This window comes from Dipteris shenzhenensis, chromosome 5 (genome assembly GCF_047967505.1).
Source record: "Dipteris shenzhenensis isolate YYH24624 ecotype China chromosome 5, Dip_SZ_1.0, whole genome shotgun sequence".
NCBI classification, from domain to species: Eukaryota; Viridiplantae; Streptophyta; class Polypodiopsida; order Gleicheniales; family Dipteridaceae; genus Dipteris; species Dipteris shenzhenensis.
The window spans coordinates 4183801-4197818 of record NC_141600.1 but is presented as its reverse complement, the minus strand read 5'-3'; the positions used below and the strand labels follow the sequence as shown (position 1 = coordinate 4197818).

The following is a 14018-nucleotide window of genomic DNA, read 5'->3' as shown; positions in this document are numbered from 1 at the left end:
CCCAAGGAAATTTGTACGTAGGCTGAACTGTATAGAGAAACTGACGAAAACTAGGAGAGAATGAACGAAAGTGGTACGGTACAGGCTGGGCGTACGGAAACTGACGAAGGGCTAGGCTGTACGGAAACTGACAAGGAGACTAGGCTGTACGGAGAGGCTGACGAAATCTGTACGGAAAGGTTAGAGTATTTCTGCATTGTACGAAAGAGGACGAAGAGCAGGGAGACAGTACGGCCTGCACACAGATCTGCGCAGGGACGAAGACCGTACGGACGTACGGAACGTACGAAAACGTACGGGGAAGAAAAACCTGCAGGGGGATTAAGGCGAGGCGCTCCTCCGCTCAGCTCTGTTACCTCTCACGAGACGTGCAAAACAGCGTTCCAAAGGAGACGCACACCAATGCTACCACACACTCTCTCTCTCACGACAGGATCGAACCTCTCTCACGCTCACGCACAGGCGGCCTCACCACCTCACTCACACACACCACACACACCAACAACACACACACACACACATGTGACTCCCCTAGATGCACACGCGGCGCATATGCACACTCGCATATGCACACTGTGTGACATACACAAGGTTGAGACAGAGAAGCATTTCATCTTCAGATGTCCTGTGTACTATGAGATCCGAGGATGTTTCCACTGCCTCTTCAAGGATAGTTATGGGATTTTAGCCCATTTCCTCTCCTACCCAGACCAGCGGTGTTTGGCAGGTTTCATTCATGAGGCACTTAGACACCACGAGAGGATACTTCGAGCACGGAGACACGAGCAGACTTCTTCCTCGGTTGATCCCTCTCAGAGCTCTATCACGGAGTTCTTTCAGTTAGATCACATGGACCCCAACGAGACGAGGCCTCGACATGACCGTGACCCGGAGCCCGTGACCCGACAGCTCAAACAGAGGTCGACACACAGATTACACTTGGAGACATCCCCTCCTTGTTTAGAGTCGGAGCCTGACCCACGGGGGTCACAGTAGCCCTAGTTAGACGTAGAGCTACGACCAGGAGATGTGCCAGGACCACACCTCTGAGTGGCCGACAGCACTCTATTGCCGACTTTATGCCTCCACTGCCTCATCCATCCTGATATCTTGCTGTTGCCGAGGATGATGATGATATTGATGATGATGCTGAGATTGATATATAGTCGACCATCGACATGACTATGTTGTACTTAGGACTTAGTACTGCCATTCTGCATTTTTTCATTTTGCATTAGTATGGATGCTTGTTTAGTAGCTCCACTACCACAGCTTGTTGTATCAGGATTTTCACAGTCTCATAGACCCATCGGTCTTCTGAAGACTTTAATAAACTTTCTTTCTTTCTTTCTTTCTATACAGCTTCCACTCATGTCCCTCACTCCCTCCCTCTACTCAATTCCCACCTAGCCCGAGCCACTCCACTACTACTCCTGACCCTAAGCTAGGTTAAGCCTTAGAGCCAGCTCAAGGGTTACGGCATCAACACGTATAAGCATTTCCAAAACGTAGCCAACATGCAGAACACATACAACTGGCATGAATAGGCAATACGTATTGATCATCACCCACTAAAGCTTATGGCTAGATTGTTTATGAAATGAACACTACACAAATGAAGTCAATGAAACAAGAGAAGATAGTATAGGTAGACAACACAGTCGATATCCAAGAAAGGATCATGAAGAAAAGGCAAGATCCAATACCACTAGGATACTCCAAATTAGTGGTTTATCAAATATAATGGAGATTGTAATACAACAAAGAGAATTTCAGCAACATCCTCGAAAAAGTGCCCACATTCCAACTAAAGCTCCCCCTATTGTTGTTTCATATGTTGGAAGAGAGGCCCTCCATCCATATCAAAACCCTCAACAAGCTTCTTAAGAAAGGCACCCCATCTCCACCCTTGGGATTGTTTCCCCATGTTGGGATTTAGAAGTCACCTTGTCACCTGTGAGTCCCCCAAATGAGGAGGACATGCGGGAGGATGATCATTAGCAGAGAAGCGCTTGAGAGAGTTGCCATGTAGACAGAGAAAAAGGATGCCACGGGTGCAGATAGCAGAAAGAAAATCTATAGCTGCCACATGGGCAGCATGCAGGCTGCCATGTGGGCAAGACATGTGGGTACATGGAAGGGCTGCCTAAAAGCAGTATAAGGCCATGGATGAGGGCTAAGATGTTGGCAGCAACAGGCTCTGCAAGGGCAGCACACAGGTGAATAGATTGCAAAATTGCTGAATGGTCATACTTACCATCATACTTAACAAAATTTAGAGTGGACCGAGTGAGTGGTGTTACCTTTGTCGATGACAAAGCTGTGGTGGTGACGGCTATTGCGCTCAAACTTGCCTGCATAGCGGCTAACATCCATTTGTGTTGGAGAAGCGTCGCCTCTGGGTCTAGCTTTTGTTGCCTCTCTGCTTGGGCGAGCTTTGCGCATCGCAATGCCTCCTATTTTTGCGTTCCTCACGCATCAACAAGAGCAGTTTTTCAAATTCTGTGGTTCCTCTTTCTTCCAGCCGCTTTTCTGCTTCTTTTACCTCCAGACGTTGTTTTGTTTGGTCCAGCTATCTTCGCTTTCTTCTAGCTGGGATTGATGGGATATCTCAAGGTGTATGCCTCAGGCACACCTTGGTTTCTATGTGTGAGTGCTAGAGGCACAGTTAGGTGCCCACAAGCACAGTTAGGTGGTGGAGAGCCACATAGGATGATTGAGAGAATCTAGGAGCAGATTGAGGAGATGATTGTGGAGCTCTGAAGTCATCAGTGATGTCAGTGAGCATGTATGAGGTGCCTACTTAAGGACCTCACTCTTCTTCATTCCATAATGCAAGTATTCTGAGTTTGTGTCCACTCTTTGCTTTCCTTTTCCTCTTCTCCCCAAAGTTTGCTTAAGCTTGTTCTCCTCCGGTTCTCAACCATTTCCCACACCCTTCCTGCTGGAAATCCAACTCGAAGGGGCGAACCCCACACTTCATCTTCCTCTAATTCCTTTCAGGGGTAGATTCTCCATGCCTTGGGCTATCCTGTGCTGAAATCTGAGCAGCAATGGCTGCATATTCAAGGAGAAATCAGTGAAAAACCAGTCGACTTTGAAGGGGCAAGCTATGGAGTTCTGACGCGTTTTTTCCCCTCTTCTTCCCAGAGGACCTTCTGTGGTATAACAGCTCTCTTTTGCCTTAAAAACCCCCTTTTCCTTTGCTCTGAAGAGTAAGCTACAAGCCCTCCAAGTTCAGCCTTTTGGTTTTGACAGTTTTGACAAGCTTTTTGAAGATGATGCTACATAAGATGCTATTCTAGCATTTCTCGTTTTTTGAAACTTTCAATAACATCAATACAAGTGTGGCTTCAGTTTTGCTTTGAATTGCTATACCTGGTTTTCATTGGAAAGCTTTCATCTTAGCCATCTCTGTAAAGCATGTAAGTGAAAGCATCATTGATTGAAATTTGGTCACAAGACTTTGCTACATTAAATGCTTATATTTTGAAGCATTTCAGTTGTTATTCTAAGCCCTGTAAGAGAGAAGACACTGCCCAATATCTGGGTTAGACCCTCTCATGGCTTGCTTATGCAAAATATGTGAAAAGCCAAAACATAAAGCAATGTCTTGTTATGCTACAAAGGATGAAAATGCCAACCTGACTTCCTTGTTGAAGATTGCCAAAACAATGGTTGCCAAAAAGGAAGCAACTACAAAGCCAGAGATCTACCCTCTCATGGCACTTTTATTTGACTCCAAGTACAAGAAAAAGATGAAGGTCAGATACCTAAGATATGCTTCTCTACACAACTATGGAGATGACAAGATAATTGTTCTCTTGAAGGATATGATTTTCAGATCCACTTGTTCTATCATAGTACCATCTTATAAGGCACTAGACACTGCCCATGTGGTAAGACCTTGCCTTGACATGGATATTTTGCCTCCACAAGATGAGGCATCCCATGAAGATTATGCTTTTTGAATCATCTCTATGTATGCTCCAGATCTCTCTTTTTATGTCAAGGTACTCAGCCTAGATAGTCCTCCAAAATGAATGAAATAAATTATTGTGTTTTGTGTGTTTTGTAAACACCTCTGGTCACCTTATGATGTAGGCCATGTGTATGTTTTGCTCCATGGTACCTCCTGCAGACATTGTGTGCATGTACATGCAGGGGAGATAATCATTGGAAGGTCTTTTTGTATCCCTCTTGTTTACCTTACACCCATGGGAACCCTTGCTAGCATGAGAACCTAGCCATAGATTTATCCTTGACCACCATGAGATGGCATGAGAAACTATGAGACTAGATGTATCCTTGACATAGCCTGAGGCATTCCCTTGAGGGGGGGTTTGATGGGATATCTCAAGGTGTATGCCTCAGGCACACCTTGGTTTCTATGTGTGAGTGCTAGAGGCACAGTTAGGTGCCCACAAGCACAGTTAGGTGGTGGAGAGCCACATAGGATGATTGAGAGAATCTAGGAGCAGATTGAGGAGATGATTGTGGAGCTCTGAAGTCATCAGTGATGTCAGTGAGCATGTATGAGGTGCCTACTTAAGGACCTCACTCTTCTTCATTCCATAATGCAAGTATTCTGAGTTTGTGTCCACTCTTTGCTTTCCTTTCAGTTTATCAACAGGGATAATGTTCTTAGAGTTGCTGCAGGAGGACCCGATTCTGCTCTAGAAGATTCGCCATCACTTCTTGAGCACTTGGTGGAAGCATATCTTGTTGGTAGTCTTTCTCCTCTTCAAAGTCTTCAAGGTTGAAATCTTTTCCTGACCCTTCCATGGCGCTTGATTGTGTGTCCTTTCCGGATCTCAACACAACCATACACTCACGGTAGTCAAGCTGCATACAGACTGAAGCTCTGATACCAATGTAACATGCAATGGTAATTTGATCGTGTAATTCACAGCAAGACCTTCTTTAAACCTTTAGCGAGGAATTAGCATTGTACACCATAGAGAGAGAAAGGAGATGAGGGTAGAGAGAGAGTAGAGTTGACAACCGATTGGGTCCCTGTACCCACTGAGGGCCCCCTCCCCCAATCAGGGGAGAATTTGCTTTATACTTGGAGAACTAAGAAATACAAAGAACACTCTTCGAAAGAGCATGGAAAGCGCTTCTGAAGAGCTCACTCTGCACACGTAGAGCACACCCAAAGATGTTGGAAAGGTCACCTCCCCATCTGTAAGCCCCCATATGAGGAGAGCGTGGGGGAGGGAGACCTAGGGCAGAAGATGCCCAGAGGAGTAAAAGAGAGGGGGCTGCCACATGGACAGCACCTCACAGCCAAGAGTGAAGAGATGGCTGCCACATGGACAGCAGCAAGGCTATCATGTGGGCAGCACTGCTCAAGAGCATCCTGGAGAGCCTGGAGCGAGGTCTTTGGGCTGCAAGTATCTGCAGCAGACGTGCAGGTGGACAGCACAACTGTACGGGCCAGTACGGAGGGCTGGAAGCAAGGTACGGAGCAGATGCAGATGACCAGAAGGCTGGAGCAAAGGTGCGGTACAGGCGGGTCAAGAGAGCAGGGTGAACAGGCGCTGACATGGCTGGGGCTTGGTGGAGCAGCAAATGGGGCTGCCAGTGGGCAGAGGCATGCCTTAAATAGGCTAGGCCCTTGCCTAGATTGGAGGGCCAAAAGCCCTAGAAGTGTGGGCCAAAGGGCCCTAGTTTTGGAGCCCTTAAAGGGCTGGTTTTGGGGGAGACTGGTCGGCCCAAACAGATCAGCCAGTCGGCCCATTTAGGGCTGACTGGTTGGTTACTTCAAGGGGCCCTTGGGGCCTATAAAAGCAGAGGCCACAGGCCTCATTTCATTATCCAGCATAGCCAGCAGTTCCAGGGCAGAAAGGAGCAGCAGGGAGTCTACTCTCTGGGCCTATCTACAGGAGGTGAGAGAGTGCAACAAGTGCTGCAGACTTAGCCAAGAAGAGGCTGGACCTTGGCTGTCTTCTAGGGCAGCAAGATGCTGAGATCATCATCTTCTGGAGCAGCCATTCACAAGCAGGTTGGAGCAGTGGAACAGTTATCTTGGAGCCTACATTCAGGAGGACCAAGGGGACCTGTGTGCTGCAAACAAAGCTTGGCAGGGGCTGCCCACCTAGGCTGATTCACAGGCAGTAAGGTGGAGAAGAACACACTGGACGGAAAGTCTCTACACTTGGGGTGAGGCCACAAACCACCAACTTGCCCAGAAGAGCCCTGCTCTGCATCTCCAGGAGATCAGAGGACCACACCATTGGTGGGACTCTGGATCTATCTCTTTTGTATTGTGTCCAGATTTTTGGACGGAAATATATAAGTTTTGGTGTCTTCTATATCTAGCTGGTTCATTGTCTATTGATGAGTCTGCACATCTATGTGATGCACATTAAGTAAAGAAGTTTGTGATTCCACATCCCACACGCACACTACGTGAGCTCCTGGGCATTACTATAAGTCTTCCGCTGTGCGTACCCTCTGTCTGGTCATTTCTAACAAAGACCTGAGAGGCAACGCTGACCAATACTGAAACCTTGATGCTGTCCACACTGACGATGTAGGATGCTTCTGCAAGGCAAGGGAGAGGCTTGTGCCGTCCACTGGAATGCAAGGTTACTGCGTGAGTGAGAGAGTGAAAGCTAGGAGTGATAGATCCTATAAGAGAGCTAAGAGATGACTGAAATAAAGAGCTGAGAATGAGCTGTGTAAAACTGTAAAAGATAACTAAAAAGAGCTGCTGAAACAGACCCCAAACCTTACTCCATTTGCTGTCCTGACTCCCCGTCTGATGTGCTGCGTGACACCATTCCCACAGGGCTGAACTGATGCCAAGGGCTGAGGCTGGTAAGAGGGCCACCGCTGGGGAGTGTCACCCTATTCAAAGGCAAGGCTAGAGAGGAGCTGTAGGAGGCTGAAGGCAGGAGGGAGCTGAATGAGGAAAGAGGGCCTGGAGGCCCCCTATATATAGGGCTTTTGGGGCTGGTTGGCTGGTCCCTTGGCCCATAAAGGCAGCCCTAGGCCCCATAAATGCCAGCCCTAGGCCTCATAAATACCAGCCTAGGGAGGGGTGCAGGGTAGCCTATAAAGGCAGCCCTTCCCCTGCCATTTGCCATGGGATATGGCACTAGACTGGGATGCCTTTCTGAGACTGAAACTGATGCATAGTAGGCCGGAAGTGCCTTTGATCGGACTAGTTAGTTGGCTGATTTTGGGCTGATGCACGATAGTGCTTTTCTTGTATTTGGATGCCTTATGAATAAATGCTAAGTTTTAGGGCCAATTTGGTGTCCAGCTTCACGACAGGGGCATTCTAGCTCCTTGCGTTTATTCTGTGATTATTTGTTTGGCTATTATTATTTCTAGTTGGCTGTAATAATTTTCTAAATGGCTGGAAATTAAGTATTTGCTGGTTATTATCTGCTCACTGCCCTTTGGAGTTTCCAAAGACCAGTTTCACGTTGAGTGCAAACCATCAGTATGAGCTAAGGGCCACATGTGGACCCCCACAAGATGTGACCACTAAAGAAAGCAGCTGGTTTGGTCAGACCTGTTTACAGGTTAGCTAGGGCAGGAAAGGTTGGTATGGGTGAAGATGTTTGTCCCCAGTTCCAGCCATATAAGTCTAAGGAGGGGAGCCAGAGGGGGGGCGGGGAGAGAGGGGGGAGAGGGCATGGGGGTGGAATGGGTACATCGTTTGAGTAAAAAGCCCAATTAGTTTACTAAGGTTTTAGGATCAATTTGACTAGGTGGTCATAAAATTACCCCTTCTTCCAAAGAAGGAGGAGTCGGCCAGATTTTGGTGCCCTCCACATCTCCCCCTTTCTAGGTGCCAAAAATATTTTGTGGATTTAATACTGCACAAAATAGTCAAAATACAACTACTTTTGCCTTCCACATGATCTCAGATTCTCCATATACAAGCACATAGGTTATGACCCTTTTTGGTTTGTCAAAATTTTGCGGTTTTGCCAAAGGAAAGGGCTTCATACAAAGAAAGGGGGTTTGCAAGATCTCAAATGCCTTATATAAGAGTTCCATTGAACTTAGAAACTGATTTGAGTCCAAAGATCACTGTTGAAGTGAGGAGCCATAGTTATGATGCTTTTGAGTGATGTAACACTAATATTGTGACAACCTGTGAGGAGGGATGGTTTTTGGTCAATATTCTAGCTGATGTTCTAACCTGGCAGCTCTGATACCCTTCAAGGAAGTCCTGGCAAGAAAGGGAATACTGGCAGGACAAAGACCAGCAAAACAACCAACCTTGGCTGTTTCTGGCACAAAGAAAGGCTAGTTGCAACAAGGCAATAGGATCTGAAGATTATGAGGCAGTATGAGAGCTTTTAAGGAGCAATCGGCTGATCTGAAGGCTATGGCAACCCTGGAACAGCTGCAAGGAAGAAGGGGAATCTGTCTAGAGCAATCTCTCGCACTCTGGCAGGCGAAAATAACAGGAGACAGCTCCAGGAAGTTGAAAAACAACTAGACGACTAATAAGGGGTTCTGGGAAGAAGAGAATCAGCAAAACTAGCCTCTGGCAAGATGCGAATTTCTGACACAGCTCCGGGAAGATGTGAACAGCCAACAGGCAAGGCTCTGGGAAGATGCGACTGATCAGATGGACTCTGGAACAAGAGCGAATAGTGACCAGGCGCTCTTGATGGGCTCTAAAAAGATGCGCACTGGCAAATCTCCTCCGAAATCGCCCTTGGCCTAAGTTTATAGGCCCTAGAAAAGCTAGGCGTCCATGGCTTTTTTGACCCCCAAGTCATCTAATTTTGGAGAAAGCTGCCTCTAGAAAGCAGATCTTGAAAAAGCTGCCTTTACTTGTCCTGCAAGTCACCTCACTTTGCTTGTCCTACAATTTGCCTCACTTTGCTTGTCCTACAAGTCACCTCATCCAAACTTGGCCTCCGAGCCTGATTTAGCAAAAGGGATTTTTACCCCTCTCTAACCTTCAGTCCCTTGCCTTGGCCATGAAAAAAATACATTGAGCTTGCCTTTTAACATTTAAGTCATCAAAAGGCCATGGGATTTTTACCCCTCTCTAACCTTCAGTCCCTTGCCTTGGCCCATGGAAAAAATTACATTGCACTTGCCATTTAACGTTTAAGTCATCAAAAGGCCATTCACCGTGAATTTCCCTAAGGTCCAGAATTTCACGTCCTGGTGACACAACAGCAACTAATGGTCTCTTTCCTATGCTTAATTACACACAAGGTAGCACACTAACGTCGTGTTCACGTGCATCCTAGTGTGGATGCATGTGACATTTTCCCTCTAAATTTGTTTTGATTTGATAAGCCTCTTATGTTGCACAAAGGCAAATTTTAGAAAGGTTTTTCAGCCAAAAACAGTGCTCTTCAGAAACCAAAACTAAAGAAAAGATATTAGCATCAACAAATGGCAAGGGTGAAAGGGTGCATCAAAAGCTTGGATCACTCCCATTCTTTATTGCATCAAAAGCTTGGATCACTCCTATTCTTTATTGAGCATCATTTTTTTAAAATATTGCTCAACCATCGGGTGTTTTCACTCAAAAACCTTCCATTCCGGGTGAGACGGGGAAAGGGTGGGGGGGGACCCTTCCAGCCCCATTGGACATCACCACTTCCCTCCTTCCTAGACCTCATAGCTTCACTTCAAACAATTGGTTTTCAGTTATGGCTGTCATAACCTAGCCCATCTATGCACCATTGGCATGTCGTGAAGCGTGTTTTCAGATATCTTAAAGGCACTCATTTAGTCCTTATGGGGCTGATACTTCAGTTGTCATGCATGGGTTCACTGATAGTGATTGGGCTGGTTGTTTTGACACTCGTGTGTCACATAGTGGCAATTGTTTTATCCTTGGTACTTCATGTGTTTCTTGTTTCAGCAAGAAGCAGAGTACAGTTAACTGCTACTTCTAGCTGTGAAGCTGAGTACAGAGCCGCTTTTACAGCTACAGTGGAGTGTGTTTGGCTTCGGAAGCTACTTGCAGATCTTTGTGCATGTCAGACTGCTCCTACCGTCATCTTCACTGATAGTCAGAGTGCTTTGGTTGTTGCACGCCACTAAGGAATGCAATCATACAGATTCAGATTTTTGCAAGACTAGAATGTATGCAATCATACAAATTCAGATTTTTGTTGTTCTAAACTCCGATTTTCTTTTAGCTGTTGGGGCTTCTGCACCAGCGGAAGATATTTCGATAAAGTTCAAAAGCTGTTCAAAATGTGATAGTGATCTTGTTTTCCCTTGATCCTATACACCACTTACTGTTTTCCTCGTTCAAATGTTATATTGACCTCGTTTTGCTTGACCCTATATCGTGACCTTGTCTTATTCACATTTGCTTTGTTGGGTGAGTTTTGCATTGGTCTTCCAATAGTTCTAAAATAGGTTGACCAGCAGAACATCTTTGGAAAGCGGTGCTTGTGGGTTGGGTGAGTTGCAGAGCCCTTCCAAAGGTTCTAAACTATATTCACTTCCTTCTTTGCTAGCGAACATGTTTAGAAAGCAGGTGCTTGCATATGCGGTTGGAAACGTTTGCCAAATATTTCCAAATGCATTTGCTTTTGAACTCTCTTATTAGCTGTATGTGCTATAATAGTCCAATAAATAACGTACATAGTATACTGAAAACATGAGAAAATGCAGGGACTTATAAAAACATATGATTCAGCCCTTGCCTCTTAAAAAGAACCAACAATAAGCAATCAATATATTCAGGATTCCTAGTTGATTAAATCTTTTGTTTTTTAAATGATCTAGATAGTAGCAATTGAGAGGGACCATGTATCCAGGTGTATCTAGGTAAAAACTAGCAATCTGATACACCATGACCCATAGATGATCATCGATGTCACATGTCTGCACAAGTCGAAAACATATACAAGATAGACATTAACATACATAAAACATTGCTCGGTACGCCCGCTTTGTGAGGCCCAGATCGCGCAAAAGGCCAAACGTTTGGCAACGGTTGCAATGAAAATTTCCCAAATGCGTTTGATCGCAATGCTAGCTAGTAGCAGCACTGCATATCTTTGCATGCACATTAAAGTGATTTATTTCAGGAATCTGATTCTTGGAGGAGAATCGATTCTCTAAGTCATCGACAATAAGTAGAAAGAGGGTAGGTCCTAATAAGCGTCCTTTCACTCCGAAACTTTACATGGAAACCCAAGGAATCCAGATACCGCATTGCTAAATGAAAGAGTGACGTGAGTTACGGTCTTACTTAAAATGAGGGATGAAAATCAACCCCCGCTAAAGCAATAGAAACAGCAACCTAGTACTTCAGTGCTGCCAAAAGATACTAAGAGAGGGCTAACATGTGGCATTGCTTCGTGTTACCAACCTGCAAGAATTCCATGGAGAGGTAATAGGCTTGCTTTGGATTTGCTTTTTCAAAAAGTTCGTACGTCTTATTCCAACGTTGTATGAGCGTGTCTCGGACACTTTGAGCTGTTGCAACGTAAGCCTGTTTCAGCTCGAATTTGAAGGGGGAATAGGAAGGCGTGTACTCTGCATGGTATGTGATGTTGGAAACAATGGACATTGCGTCTGCACCACACGGACTTCGACCGGACGGGGGTCCTACATCAATAAGCGGAATGCAAAGCAGTGTTCAGAGGACATGTTATTGGAATGAGAAGACGTTGCGCAGCCACGTATTGCTTTACGATTGCTCCTCGTATAGATATAGAACTGAGCAAAAATACGCATGCAAATCGGAGCAGCGAACCAGCTCGCACCATTTTCATGGACTTGCTTTGGCCTAGGTTCGCTGGCCACGGCACGAATTGTGCATTTTTCGGAGGGGCGCGGCGAGCGCAGTTGCAAAAGACGAAATTTGAGGGACCCTCCGCTACGCCGCAAAAGGGTGCACAGGCTAGAACCATTGGCAAGCTCTTGTTTTGGGAGAGGGAGCGGGCAGAGCTGCTGGGAAGAAGTCGCGGACATGGCGCCGGAGTCGACGAGCAATGAGAATGCTCCAACACAAGAAGCAGCAGCAGCAGCAGCAGCAGAGCATGCGCCAATTGCGCAATGAGAGGGAGATCCGAACGGCTTCCCTTCCCCACGTTGCCTATCTTCTTCCACTCCCACTTTGTCACGTGTGCAAATAGGCCCCACCGGCTTCCTCTAAAGGGCAAATGAAAAATCTTAGGGAAATTAGCATTCCCACGCTCTTTCCTCATCTCGATTGCCTTCAAATAGAGTTTTAGACCCTTGGACCATGGTTCTAGCACTTGCCATTAACGTCGGAATTTTTCGTGGCAATCAGCGTGGAAATCGGATGCCCGCCTCTTTTGTTCTCTTGCGGCCAATACTGAAGGTCGTTCGCAAAAACATTTCTTGATAGCACCTTCCTCGCCCAACTCCTATTTTGAAGCCTTGGTCTTCTCTTCTATCTGCGTGATTACATGGGAATGCCCTCTAAGGGTGGGTTCAAACCACCCCCCAAACACCCACGAAGAGGGGATGGCGACTGGTCGTGGGGTTCACACAACCCAGTGGCAAACATATACCGAAAAAGATGTCAAGTTAATGATAACTACGACCTATTGGTAGAGTGAATAGAGTTAATGCCTCTTTGTTACATGGCCCAAGTTCAAGCCTCAATCAAAGCATTTCGTCGGCAGCCTGTTCAAGCACCCATGCAATTGGGCGGCCCCCTTATGCCAAATGTTTTTTTTTTTGGGATACAATCCGTCTAAGTTGGATGACAGCCCTTCAATTCTTTCTTCATGGGCGCCTAGGCAAGTACTATTTCCCCTTGTGCATTTTGCACAACAGCATCGCCCGCAACCTACACTAGCACCCTACAATCCCAATAAAGAAACAACTTTGTTGTGTAGACCCTTCACACATTTGCAACAAAAGTTGCATGTAGCACGACTCTATTTTAGGAGTCCTTGAAAACATTCCTCGTCCAATTTGATTTTTTGGCCTACCCTTGGAGAGTGAAGATGCGTGTTTCCAAGAATCGAAATTCGCATTTTCAACTTCAAAATTTTATTTCCTTTTTATGATTGGTCCAAGTTACACTTATTATTATTTTCCCTGGAAATCATCTCTCTCTCTCTCTCTCTCTCTCTCTCTCTCTCTCTCTCTCTCTCTCTCTCTCTCTCTCTCTCTCTCTCTCTCTCGCTTTCTCTCTCTCGCTCTCTCTCTCTCTCTCTCTCTCTCTCTCCCTCCCTCCCTCCCTCCCTCTCTCCCTCCCTCCCTCTCTCTCTCTCTCTCTCTCTCTCTCTCTCTCTCTCTCTCTCTCTCTCTCTCTCTCTCATTTCCACCCTGCACATCCAAGAAGCCACACCAATCCCTGAGGAAAAGTACCCTCCCGACAAAAGCCGCCCAAGAAGACCTCTACATGCTCACCCAAATGGCCATCAAGGTGTGTATAGCATCTATCCATATACTAGCCAATGTGTGACAAGGCCTCTATGCATGTAGATCTCCAAATATGTCAAGCTATGTACTTGCCAAAATATCCCAATAAGTATCCACCACAACATGTGCATGTCTATAAGGAAGACAAGGAACATCATCCAAAGAGCATGACTACACCTAAATGTCGTCGAACAAAAGGAGCCCAAGAAGAGTCATGCTTAAGCCAAGCCACTCAACCCCAAGTCAAAAAGAAGGGCAAATGAATAAAAGTACTCAAAAGACTAGCAATCCCCTTCCAAATGACCCTCGCCTGTCTACAATTTCATAGACAGTGCTGAATAACCGCCTCAACAAAAGGCAATGAGGTCACGTAGGGCTTGCCCCAAACATGGACCTCCATTGGTTTACTACAATCCCCTCATGAATGGAAAGCCAAAAGAAAAGAGTGATTTTTCAATTCCAACAGGTCTTTCCGCGTCTCCTCATGCAAGTCCGCACAATTCTAAAAATGATTCCAATGAAGAGCTCTAGTGGACTTCCAGCTTTCAAGGCTAACCTAAAATTTCCTAGCATTACGGACCATCTAGCATATCAAAAGGACGAGAGGCTCTTCTCTAGGTGCCCTATGTGAGTTCTCACTCCCATTCCCCTGGGTCCAA

The 14018-nt window shown here is 46.0% G+C and overlaps 1 protein-coding gene across 2 annotated transcripts in view; it reads right to left on the bottom strand.

Annotated features, from left to right (window-relative positions):
- Positions 1-12025, bottom strand: part of LOC147901526 (alpha-1,4 glucan phosphorylase L isozyme, chloroplastic/amyloplastic-like) — a 138999-nt gene extending 126974 nt beyond the window's left edge. Inside the window, exons 1-2 of one of the 2 annotated variants that reach the window (XM_087374334.1) lie at positions 11724-12025; positions 11327-11565 (exon numbers count right to left, since the gene is read on the bottom strand). In XM_087374334.1, the coding sequence (XP_087230460.1) occupies positions 11327-11565; positions 11724-11931 (447 nt within the window). In that variant the 5' untranslated portion in view covers positions 11932-12025. The remainder of the gene's footprint in view (positions 1-11326; positions 11566-11723) is intronic. The other variant, XM_087374333.1, reaches the window with a different exon arrangement.
- Positions 12026-14018: the final 1993 nt, after the last annotated feature.